Source organism: Elephas maximus, chromosome 26 (assembly GCF_024166365.1).
Source record: "Elephas maximus indicus isolate mEleMax1 chromosome 26, mEleMax1 primary haplotype, whole genome shotgun sequence".
Taxonomy (NCBI): domain Eukaryota; kingdom Metazoa; phylum Chordata; class Mammalia; order Proboscidea; family Elephantidae; genus Elephas; species Elephas maximus.
Window position 1 is genome coordinate 42,691,594 of NC_064844.1, and position 12,081 is coordinate 42,703,674.

Genomic DNA, 12,081 nt, shown 5'->3' on the forward strand with positions numbered 1-12,081 from the left:
TTGCATAGTATTTCATTGTTTGAACGTACCATAATTTGTTTGTCCATTAGTCTGTTGATGGACACCTAGGTCATTTCCATCTTTTTGCTATTGTGAACAGTGCTGCAATGAACATGGGTGTACATATATCTCTTGTGTGACGGCTCTTATTTCTCTAGGATATATTCCAAGGAGTGGAATTGCTGGATCCTTTGGTACTTCTATTTCTAGTTTTTAAGGAAGCGCCAAATTGATTTCCAAAGCAGTTGTACCATTTTACATTCTCACCAGCAGTGTATAAGTGTTCTGGTCTCTCCACAACCTCTCCAACATTTGTGGCAGAGGCAGTATTGGCCATGAACTGATTACTATTAGGGCTTGGTAATGAGTATATGGGGGTTCGTTATATTACTGTCCGCATTTGTATATGTTCAAAGTTCTCCATAATAAAAACTTTAAAACACATACACACCCATTGTTGCTCAGTCAATTCTGACTCATAGAAACCCTGTAATACAGAATAGAACTGTTGCATAGGGCTTCCAAGGCTGTAATCTTTACACAAGCAGGCTGCCATGGTATAAAATCAAGATGTGTACAAGCATTTATGATGAAGAGAAACATTCTACCATCTTACCCCACCTATCTACCTTTAGCCACATTTGTTTTTAAACTTTTACAATTTTAGTTCTTTTGATGGTTACCTCTATAATGAAATATAAATTTAATTATAGTTTAAACATACTTAAATACTATAATTACTTTTATTATCAACTTTAGAAAATATCTATTTATTCTTTTCTAGGCAAGATAAGGATTTAGCTCATGCATACTGTCCCACTCTACATCCCCACTCCAGTCTTTGAGGTTAGTTCTTCCGTTGGCTATCCTTGTAAACTGCAAATAATATATGTATTTAATTCTTATTCCATTCACCTTAGACTCTTAACTGTCCTTACATAGGATGATGATATTAGCACTCTCTTATTTTCTCTTCTCCCTCTCTTTCCTCTTCGCATTTTGTAGACAATCTTTGATATTTAACATTGTTCATTGTTTTTTACATACTGTTCTATAACCACAATAAATTTTCTATACTTTATCCACAGGGTAATTTTAGATGCTACATATGAAACAGTTTACAATATTTTGACCATAAAAAAAACTGCTGAATGCTAGGTCAAGCAGTATATAAGGAACACATTTCATTTTTTATGGGTCCAATGTCTTGTACCTCGGATCATTCAAAGAAAATGTTTCTGGCATTGAGGTTAAATGGACTTTCTTTTCATCAGTGGTTTATAATCATTTTACATTTTAGTTTGCTTCATACTTAGATAATAACTGCCTTACATAAGGAGACCTGGTGGCACAGTGGTTAAGCACTCAGCTGCTAACCAAAAGGTCTGTCGATTGAACCCACCAGCTACTCCTTGAGAGAAAGATGTGGCACTCTGCTTCCTAAAGATTACGCCTTGGGAACCCTAGGAGGCAGTTCTACTCTGTCCTTTAGGGTTGCTATCAGTCAGCAGTGGCAGTGGGTTTAGTTTTTTTTTTTTTTTTCCCCCTTTTGGACTTACATAGCTTTTCATTTTCTTGGAAATTGTTTTTCTTTAACTTGCTGATAGATGAGCCTTTACTATATCCTCCAGTTTCCCTACTCTCAAATATAACAACTACGGCATGGAGTTTGTTCCTCCTCTCCTCTTCCTACTCCCCCTTTAAGAAGAACTCCGTCCCAGAGAAGTCTTGTCACTAGCTTTGTTCTGGACTGTTTGTTCTTCAATTGTCATCCTGGGGCTTCCCGTCACTGATCTAATGGACTGAATCTGCTGTTTCTTGGATCTCATGCTTTCCTCTTTTCTTTGTTTACTATTTTGCAGCAATATATATTCAAGTAACTCCCTAAGAAAATAGGAGATAAGCTTTCTGAGTCCTTGAATGTCCAGGAATAGCTAACATTATACCCAACTGATAGCCTGGCAGGATATAGAAATCTGAGTTCTAATCTATCTTCTTAGTGTTGGTCCTTGTTTTTGTTAAAGTGACCTGGTTTTTCTCTCTGGAAGTGTTTAGTATTTTCTCTTTATTCATATTTTTTGAAAATTTCAAACAGACGTTTTTATGTATGGGTCAATTTTTTATTCATTGTGCTTGGTATGCATTGGCTCCTTTCAACTAAAAGACTTGCGTCATTTAGTTCTGGAAAATGATCCTGTATTATTTCTTTGATGATTTCCCTCTCTTCATTCCCCTGCCCCTTTCCCTTCTCCAGACTCCATTTAGTTACATGCTAAAATTCATGAATTGGTCCTCTATCTCTTATTTTTCTCTGTTTCTCTCTGGGGGATATCTTCAACTTTAGTTTCCGGGGCTACTGTTGAATTTTTTATTTTATTTTAAAATTCTAACAACTCTTTCTTGTTTTAGTATTCTGTTTTCATAACACTATATTCCTTTAAAAAATATTGTGTTTCTGGAGAAAATTTACATAGCAAATTAGGTTCTCATTCAATAATTTCTATACATACTGTTCAGTGACATTGGTTACATTTTTTACAGTGTGTCAACATTCTCATTATTTCCATTCTGGTTGCTCTTTTTCAATTAATCTAGCTTCCATGTCTCCCCTTACCTTCTCATCTTTGTTCTGGCGTAAATGTTTATTGTTTGGTTTCATTTAGATGATTATTTAGAGGAACACAGTACTCATGAATATTATTTATTTTATGAGCCAATCTGTCATTTGGCTGAAAAGTGATCTTTGGGAGCAGTCTGAGTTCCAAGGTACCCCAGAACAAAAGTCTCATAAACCAGTCCCACAAGGTGTTTCGTTATGTCTAGGAAGTATCCGTAACTGTGCCATGTATTTTATTTTATATATGAATGTATATGCAGCACACATAAACATGTATATACACATCTGCCTACAGAAACACCTGTACATGTGCACCCATTTATTCACATGTGCTTATCTATACATATATACGCATACATATCTATGTAACTATGGACATACTTTTAGTTTTTACTATTGTTGCAAAATTGTATATATGATAGCATTTACAAAATTGTCTCTTCTTATGGACGTCTTAGTGTTATCACTTACTCTGGTAAAGCTGTGCTGACTTCACCCTTATTCGCTGTTGCCTTTCCCCTCACCAAAACTAAGTAGTGTCTACTGTCTAGAAAGCGATTCCTTCTCCTTTCCCTCCCATCCCTGGTAACCACCAAAGAATGCTGCTTTCTACATGTACACTGTATCTTTACAGAAATAATGTGTGTTCTACGTTTGTTTGCCAACTCACCCCCCCATGAGGTATTTTCATAAGTGCCGCTATGCCAGTTTTCGAAAATTTGTTGCTGTAAAAAAATTGGCATAGAGCGCTTATACCTCACGGGGGAAGGGCATGGATGGCAAACAAACTTGGAAGGTGTGTATTATTTGTGTAAACATACAGTATCTATTCTTATCTTTTTATAATAGTGACATCATACAATATTTGTCCTTTTGTGACTGACTTATTTCACTCAGCATAACGACCTCCAGGTTAATTCATGTTATATTTTGAGAACTCATCATTATTCTTAATGGCTGCATAGTATTCCATCGTGTGTATGTACCACAATTTGTTTTACTAATTATAACAAAACGTACCATACTATTCATTTATCTGTTGATGGGCACTTAGGTTGTTTCCATCTTTTTGCTATTGTGAATAATGGTGCAATGAATATAGGTGTGCATGTGTCTATTTGTATCTCCAGGGTGAGTGGGATTGCTGGATCACAGGGTAATTCTATTTCTAGCTTTCTGAGGAAGCACCATACTGTCTTCCCTAGTGGCTGAACAATTTACAATCCCACCAGCAGTGAGGCAGGGTTCCAATCTCCCCACGACCATACCAGCATTTGTTGTTTACTGGTCCAGTTGTAAAGATTTTTGTTTTCTTTATGTTGAGGTGTAATCCATACCAAAAGCTGTGGTCTTTGATCTTCATCAGTAAGTGCTTCAAGTCCTCTTTACTTTCAGCAAGGAAGGTTGTGTCATCTGCATAACACAGGTTGTTAACGAGTGTTCCACCAATCCTGATGCCCCATTCTTCTTTATATAGTCCAGCTTCATGGATTATGTGCTCAGCATGCAGACTGAATAAGTGTGATGAAAGGATACAACCCTGACACAAACCTTTCTTGATTTTAAACCATGCAGTATTCCCTTGCTCTGTTTGAATGACTGCCTGTGGTCTATTGTACAGGTTCTGCATGAGCACAATTAAGTGTTCTGGAATTCCCATTTTTCCCAATGTTATCCATAATTTGTTATGATCCACACAGCTCAATGCCTTAGCATAGTCAATAAAACACTGGTAAACATCTTTCTGTTATTCCCTGCTTTCAGCCAAGATTCAGCTGACATCAGCAACGATATCCCTCATTTTATGTGCTGTTCTGAATCCAGCTTGAACTTCTGGCAGTTCCCTGTCGACATACTGCTGCAACCGCTTTTGAATGATCTTCAGCAAAATTTTACTCACGTGTGATATTAATCATATTTTTCGATAATTTTCTCATTCTGTTGGATCACCTTTCTTTGGAATGGGTACAAACATGGATTTCTTCTAGTTGGTTGGCCAGGTTGCTGTCTTCCAAATTTGTTGGCATAGACGACTGAGCACCTGCAGTGCTGCATCAGTTTGCTGAAACATCTCAACTCGTATTCTATCAATTCCTGGAGGCTTGTTTTTTTGCCAACGCCTTCAGTGCAGCTTGGACTTCTTCCTTCAGTACCATTGGTTCTTGATCATACGCTACACCTCCTGAAATGGCTGAACGTCAGCCAATTCTTTTTGGCACAGTGACTCTGTGCATTCCTTCCATTTGCTCTTGATGATTCCTGCATCATTCAATATTTTGCCCGTGTTGTTTTTAGGTGTTGTTGAGTCGGTTCCAACTCATAGTGACCCTATGTACAACACTGACCAGTCCTGCAGCATCCTCAGGATTGTTGTTATGCTTGAGCCCATTGTTGCAGCCACTGCGTCAGTCCATCTTGTTGAAGGTCGTCTTCTTTTTCGCTGACCCTCTCCTTTACCAAGAATGATTTCCTTCTCCAGGGACTGATCCCTCCTGGTAACATGTCCAAAGTGTGTGAGATGAAGTCTCACCATCCTTGCTTTTAAGGAATATTCTGCCTGTACTTCTTCCAAGACAGATTTGTTCGTTCTTTTAGCGGTCCATGGTATATTCGATATTCTTCACCAATGCTATAATTAAAAGGCATCAATCCTTTAATATTGAAACATGAGGCTTGAATTTTTTCTTCAGTTCTTTCAGCTTGAGAAATGCTGAGCGTGTTCTTTCCTTTTGGTTGTCTAACTCTAGGACTTTGTACATTTCATTATAACGTTTTCCTTTGTCTTCTCGAGCTGCCCCTTGAAATCTTCTGTTCAGCTCTTTCACTTCATCATTTCTCCCATTTGTTTTAGCTGCTCTATGTTCAAAAGCAAGTTTCGGCGTCTCATCTGACATCCAGTTTGGTTTTCTTTCTTTTCTGTTTTTTTAAACGACCCTTTGCTTTCTTCACATATGACGTCCTTGATGTCATTCCAGAACTCGTCTGGTGTTCAATGTGTCAAACTTACTCTTGAGATGGTTTCCAAATTCAGGTGGGATATACTTGAGGTTGTATTTTGGCTCTTGCATTCTTGTATTAGTTTTCTTCACCTTCAATTTAAACCTGCATATAAGCAGCTGGCCCCTGCCCTTGTTCTGACTGATGGTACTGAAGTTGTCCATTGTCTCCTTCCACAGATGTGGTTGATTTGATTCCTGTGTTTTCCACTCAGTGAGGTCCACGTGTATAGTCACCATTTATGTTGCTGAAAAAAGGTATTTGCAACAAAGAAGTCATTGGTCTTGCAAAATTCTATCATGAGATCTCCGGTGGTGTTCCTATCACCATGGCCAAATTTTCCAACTACTGATCCTTCTTTTTTCCAACTTTTACATTCCAACGACTAGTAATTTTCAATGCATCTGGATTGTATGTTTGATCAATTTCAGACTGCAGAAGTTGGTAAAAATCTTCAGTTTCTTCATCTTTGGCCTTAGTGGTTGATGCATAAATTTGACTAATTGTCCAAAGTATGTGAGACTAAGTCTCGTCATCCTCGCTTCTAAGGAGCATTCTGCCTGTACTTCTTCCATATTAACTGATCCTCCTTGCAGGTGTATGGATATTATCCTATCATTAAAAGTGCTGTACTTGAGGAGAGATCTTGAAATATTCTTTTTGATGATTAAAACAGTGCCATTCCTCTTCAATTTGTCATTCCCAGCACAGTAGACCATATGATTATCTGATTCAAAATGGCCAGTAACAGTCCATTTCAGCTCACTAATGCCTAGGATATCGATCTTTATGTATTCCATTTAATTTCTGATGACTTTCGATTTTCCTAGATTCATACTTCATAATTCCACATTCTGATTATTAATGGATGTTTGCAGGTGTTTCTTATTTTGAGTCGTGCTACCACAGCAAATGAAGGTCCCGAATGCTTTACTCCATTCGCATCATTGAGGTTGACTCTAGTTTGAGAAGGCAGCTGTTCCCCAATCTTCTAATCTGAGGGGCTCATCTTCCAGCACTGTATCAGACAATATTCCACTGCTATTCATAAGGTTTTCACTGGCCAATTTTTTTCAGAAATAGACTGCCAGGTCCTTCTTCATAGTCTGTCTTATTTGGAAGCTCTGCTAAAACCTGTCCAGCAAGGCTGACCCTGCTGGTATTTGAAACACTGGTGGCAAATCTTCCAGTATCACAGCAACATGCAAGCTACCACAAAATTGACAGACGTGTGGTGGTAACTGAGAGGAAACCCGTTTTATACTACAGGTTCTGTGTAAGATTTTATTTTAAAAAAGGATTTTGTTCTTAAAACAATTTGAAAACCACCCTTCTAAAATCTGAGCTCTGGATATGTATAGTTTAACTGACATAACTTATAGTTGCAAGTTTTTAAAAAAGCTCTGAAATTCCAAAAATGGCACTTATTTTCAAAAGGAAATGAAAATTACCTGAAGTAACGGGATGAAATCCTCCTGTTCTAGGGTACTGCAGTTGGGCTTTGCTAGAAGATAGATGAACTTAGAGGCATCATCATGATGGTTATTCAGCAACCTATAAAATAACAACTTCTTAGGAAGACTGGCTACTGTGAAAAAAGTGTCTGCAACTTCAACAGTTGTAATTTCAGTCTGATCTGAAGGCCGAAATGGTTAATGAAGCAAGAGGTCTCTTAAATGATTAAAAAAGGGAATTTTTCCAAGCCCTTGTTTTGTCAAAGGAACTTCTTAATAAAAGCTCAGTAACAAGATGGTATAATATTTTTGTAGAATGCTACTGGGGCTGAGACCAGAGTCAAATGAACTACCGTACATAAAATATGTGTTATCAAAATATACTCAAGTGGGATTGTGCATTCAGGTCCAGCACAGATACCTAGAATAGAACCCCAGAGCTGCCAATCGGCCAAGAGGGAAAACATCAGATGGACTACTATGCACCACATAAGTCATAAACTTCTGCTTGCCCAAGTTGGCAGGCATATTTACAGCCAACCTGATATGGAGATATTGAAATTAGACTTCGAAGAAACAAGCTTTAAAAATTAATGCTCTGGTAAGTCTTCTGAGCTTACCTCACCTCCAACTAACCGCTGAACGTTCCTTATCTTCAATAAACTGATGGACATTTCCATTTACATACTTTATAGTGACAGCAAAGTCAACATACCAGAAACCAAACTTAAAATCTTCCACTTAAAGTCTGCCTCTTTCTTGGACATCTATTTTTATTAAATGGTGGTTCCATTCTGAGTTATCTGGGCTTAAAACTTTGAAGTCATTTTTAAGTAATTTTTTTTCTTTAATCTCTATGCCCAGTTAAGTCTCCAAATTTTCTTAGTCATTTATTGACTGCTAACTGTGTGCCAGGTACTATGTCTGGCTTTGAAGATACTTGGGATAAAACAAAGACAACACAGTTCTGTGCTCCATAATCAAACCAAAACCCACTGCCATCTAGTTGATTTCGACTCATAGGAACCCTATAAGACTGAGTAAAACTGCTCCATAGAATTTCCAAGGAGTGGCTAGTGGATTTGAACTGCCAACATTTTAGTTAGCAGCCAAGCTCTTAACCATGGCACTACCAGGGATCCATGCTCCACAAGGAGCTTCTAAATACTGGAGGGCTGTGGCAATAAAAAGATTATACTCCTGCATGATGGCCACGTCAGAAGTAAGCATACAGTATCATGTAAGGACACAAAAGGGCAAGTGAGATGCCCTGAAGTAGGAAAGAAAAATGCCATGGTAAAGAGGGCAGCATGTAAAAATGCCTGGTATGACAGTGCAGGGAACATCTAGGCAACTTAAAGTATCACTTATGACTAAAGTGTGGAGTGCTGGCACCGTATGAGAAGGGAACATGAACGTGTAGGATCAGATCCTGGAGGCCCTTTTAAGTCAGTCAAGAATCCTGGACTTTAGTTTGCTCCACAGAAGAATTTTAACTACAGCAGTAACATGATCAGCTGTATTTCTCAGAAATATCACTGTGGTAGTACATTAGAGAATGGACTCGCAGGGAAAGAAACTGAAGGTAGGGAGATGGTCAGGAGACTATGGCACCAATCCAAGCAAGAAATGATAAGGGTAGAGGTTGCCAGGCCTGATTACTTGGCGGAAACCATGTAGGCAAGAAGGCAATAGGATGACATATACAAAGCCTTGAAAGAAAAAAACTGCCAACAAGAATAATATTTCCTACAAAACTCTCAATTAAATATGATGGCAAAATTAGGACATTTCCAGATAAACAGAAATTAAGGGAATATGTAAACACCAAACCAAACTTACAATAACTATTAAAGGGAGTCTTTCATTTAGAGAACGAACATCAGAAAACAGCCTGAATCTAGGACGCAAGACCACATCAGCCGATACCAACCTACATAATGAGTTCTCGAGGATAAAACAAAACTAAAAGATTTACAACAGGGAACCAGAGAGATCAATCTGTAAATGACAACAATGTGAGAACAATTAAAAAGCAGGAATAAATGGTGTAGGTATAGAATTTTCAAAAGAAAAGGAAGTCAAAGGAATATCAAGTAATAAAAGACTAATTCAAATTTAGAAATGTGGGGTAAATTTCAAGGTAACCACAAAGAAAGTTAACAAACCTACTCATCAAAATAAAAATAAAGAAGAAAAACATAAAGTCTCAGTAAACATAAAATCTACAGAAACGAAAAAAAAAAAAAAAAATCCACAAAACAAAAGGAATTCAGCACAGGAGAGTAAGAGGAACAAAGAAAATGTCAGCTGCACAAAAAAAAGCACTACAAAATGATAGCAATAAACTCACACTTATCAATCTACACACTGAACATAAATAGCTTAAATGCATCCATAAAGAGACCGAGAGTGACAACAGAAAAACAAAACAAAACAAAAACAGGACCATCAATTTGCTGCCTACAAGAGACACACCTTAAAAACAAAGGCATAAATATTGTGATGGTAAAGGTTGTGTGTCAACTTGGCTGAGCCATGCTTCTCTGTGTTTTGGCAGTCACATAATGTTGTGATCACTTCCCTGTTGAGATCTGACATGTGATCATCCCTGTGATGGGATCTGCTGTGAGGAGCCAATCAGTTGAGGGGCAGTTTCCTTGGGTGTATGGCCTGTATCCAGTGCGGGTGGATACTCAGGTGGAAGGAAGCGGTTTCAACTTGTGCTGGATCTTGCAGCTAGCTCCTGTTTATCCGACCTCTGGTTCTTGGGACCTGAGCTAGCGCCTTGGCTGCAGTCTTGCCTGCTGATCTTGGGATTCTTCGGTTTTCACAGTCTGTGAGCAACAGCCCTGCTCTCCAGCCTGCCGATCTTGGGTTTGCCAGCCTCTGTGGCTACATGAGTCAGGAAAAGTCTCTTCCCTGAGCCATAGACTTGGGACTTTACAGTCTCTAGAACCATGAGAGCCATTTCTTTGATATGAATCTCTCTCTATATATTTATATGTCTTGCTTCTCTAGAGAACCCAGCCTAAGACAAATACACTAAAAACAAAGAATGGAAAAAAATATATCAACCAAACAGCAATCAAAAAAGAGCAGGATTGGCAATACTAATCTCAGATAAATTAGACTTTAAAACAAAATTCACTATAAAAGACAAAGAAGGACATTATATGATCATTAAAGGGACAATCCACCATGAAGACATAACCATGATAAATATCTATCCACCCAATGACAGGGCTACAAAATATATACAACAAATTCTAACAGCACTGAAAAGAGAAATTGACAGTTCCACAGTAATAGTACAAGACTTCAACACATCACTCTCAGTAAAAGACATGACATCTAGAAAGCAACTCAACAAAGATACAGAAGATGTAAAGGCCACAGTCTACCAACCTGACCTCACAGACATTCATAGAACACTTCACCCAACAGCAGCAAAATATATGTTTCTTTCTAATGCATATGAAACATTCTCCAAAACAGACCACATTTTAGGCCACAAAGCAACCCTCAACAATATCCAAAACACTGAGATAATACAAAGTATCTTCTCTGATCACGATGCCATAAAAGCAGAAATTAATAACAGGAAGAGCAAGAAAAAAAATAAAATACGTGTAAACTGAATAACATCCTGTTAAAAACCGATGGGTAATAGAAATCACAGATGGAATAAAAAAAAATTCCTAGAATCAAATGAAAATGAAAACACATCATACTAACACTTTTGGGACACAGCAAAGCCAGTGCTCAGAGGCAATTTATAGCAAAAGATGCATATATCAAAAAAGAAGAGACAAAATCAAAATATTACTTTTACAAGTCAAACAGAAAACAGAATAGCAAAAGAAGCTCACAGCCATCAGAAGAAAGGAAATAATAAAGATCAGAGCAGAAAAATGTGGAACAGAAAATAGAAAAACAATAGAAAGGATCAACAAAACCAAAAGTTGGTTCTTTGAAAGGATCAACAAAATTGAAGAACTTTTGGCCTAACCGACAAAAAGAAAAACAGAAGAGAAAGCAGACAACCCAAACAAGAAATGAAATGCGGGACATTACAACAGATCCAACTGATAAAAAGGATCATAACAGAGTACTATGAAAAACTATACTCCAACAAATTTGAAAATCTGGAGAAAATGAACAAATTTTTAGAAAGCCACTACCTACACAAACTAACATAAACGGAGTTGAAAATCTGAACAGACCCGTAACAAGAGATTGAAAAGGTAATAAAAAAACTCTGTCCCATCTGCCCCCAAAAAAGAAAAATCCTTGCCCAGATGGCTTCACTGGAGAATTCTACCAAACATTCAGAGAAAAGCTTATACCAGTACTACTCAAACTATTCCAGAACATAGAAAAGGAAGGGGTACTGCCAAATTTATTCTATGAAGCCAGCATAATCCTGATGCCAAATCCAAGCAAAGGCATCACACAAAAAAATTTCAGACCAATATCTCTCATGAATATAGATACAAAAATTCTTAACAAAATTCTAGCCAAAAGAATTCAGCATCATGTCAAAAAAATAATACGTCACAACCAAGTGGGATTCGTAACAGGTATGTGAGAATGGTTCAACATTAGAAAATCAATGTAACCGCCCACATAATCATGATCACCTCCATGTAAAGTCACATGATCATCTCAATTGACACAGAAAAGGCATCTAACAAAGTCCAATACCTATTTGTGATTAAAAAAAACTCTCAATAAAATAGGTACAGAAGGGAAATTGCTCAACATAATAAAGGGCATCTATACAAAACCAAAAGCCAACATCATTCTTAATGGAGAGAGGCTGAAAACATTCCCCTTGAGAACAGGAAAAAGACAAGGATGACCTTTATCACCACTCCTCTTTAACACTATGCTGGAAGTCCTAGCTAGAGCAATAAGACAAGAAAAAGAAATAAAGGTGCATCCAAACTGGTAAGGAAGAAGTAAAACTGTCCCTATTTCCAGATGATATATACACAGAACCAAAAAGAC

The 12,081-nt window shown here is 37.6% G+C and overlaps 1 protein-coding gene across 3 annotated transcripts in view; it reads right to left on the bottom strand.

Moving 5' to 3' along the window:
* The window catches only part of PPP2R3A (protein phosphatase 2 regulatory subunit B''alpha), a 281,206-nt gene that overhangs the window by 115,612 nt on the left and 153,513 nt on the right, over nt 1-12,081 (bottom strand). For all 3 annotated transcript variants that reach the window (XM_049870480.1, XM_049870478.1, XM_049870479.1), the window contains one exon: nt 7,066-7,168. In XM_049870480.1, coding sequence (XP_049726437.1) covers nt 7,066-7,168 — 103 coding nt within the window. The remainder of the gene's footprint in view (nt 1-7,065; nt 7,169-12,081) is intronic.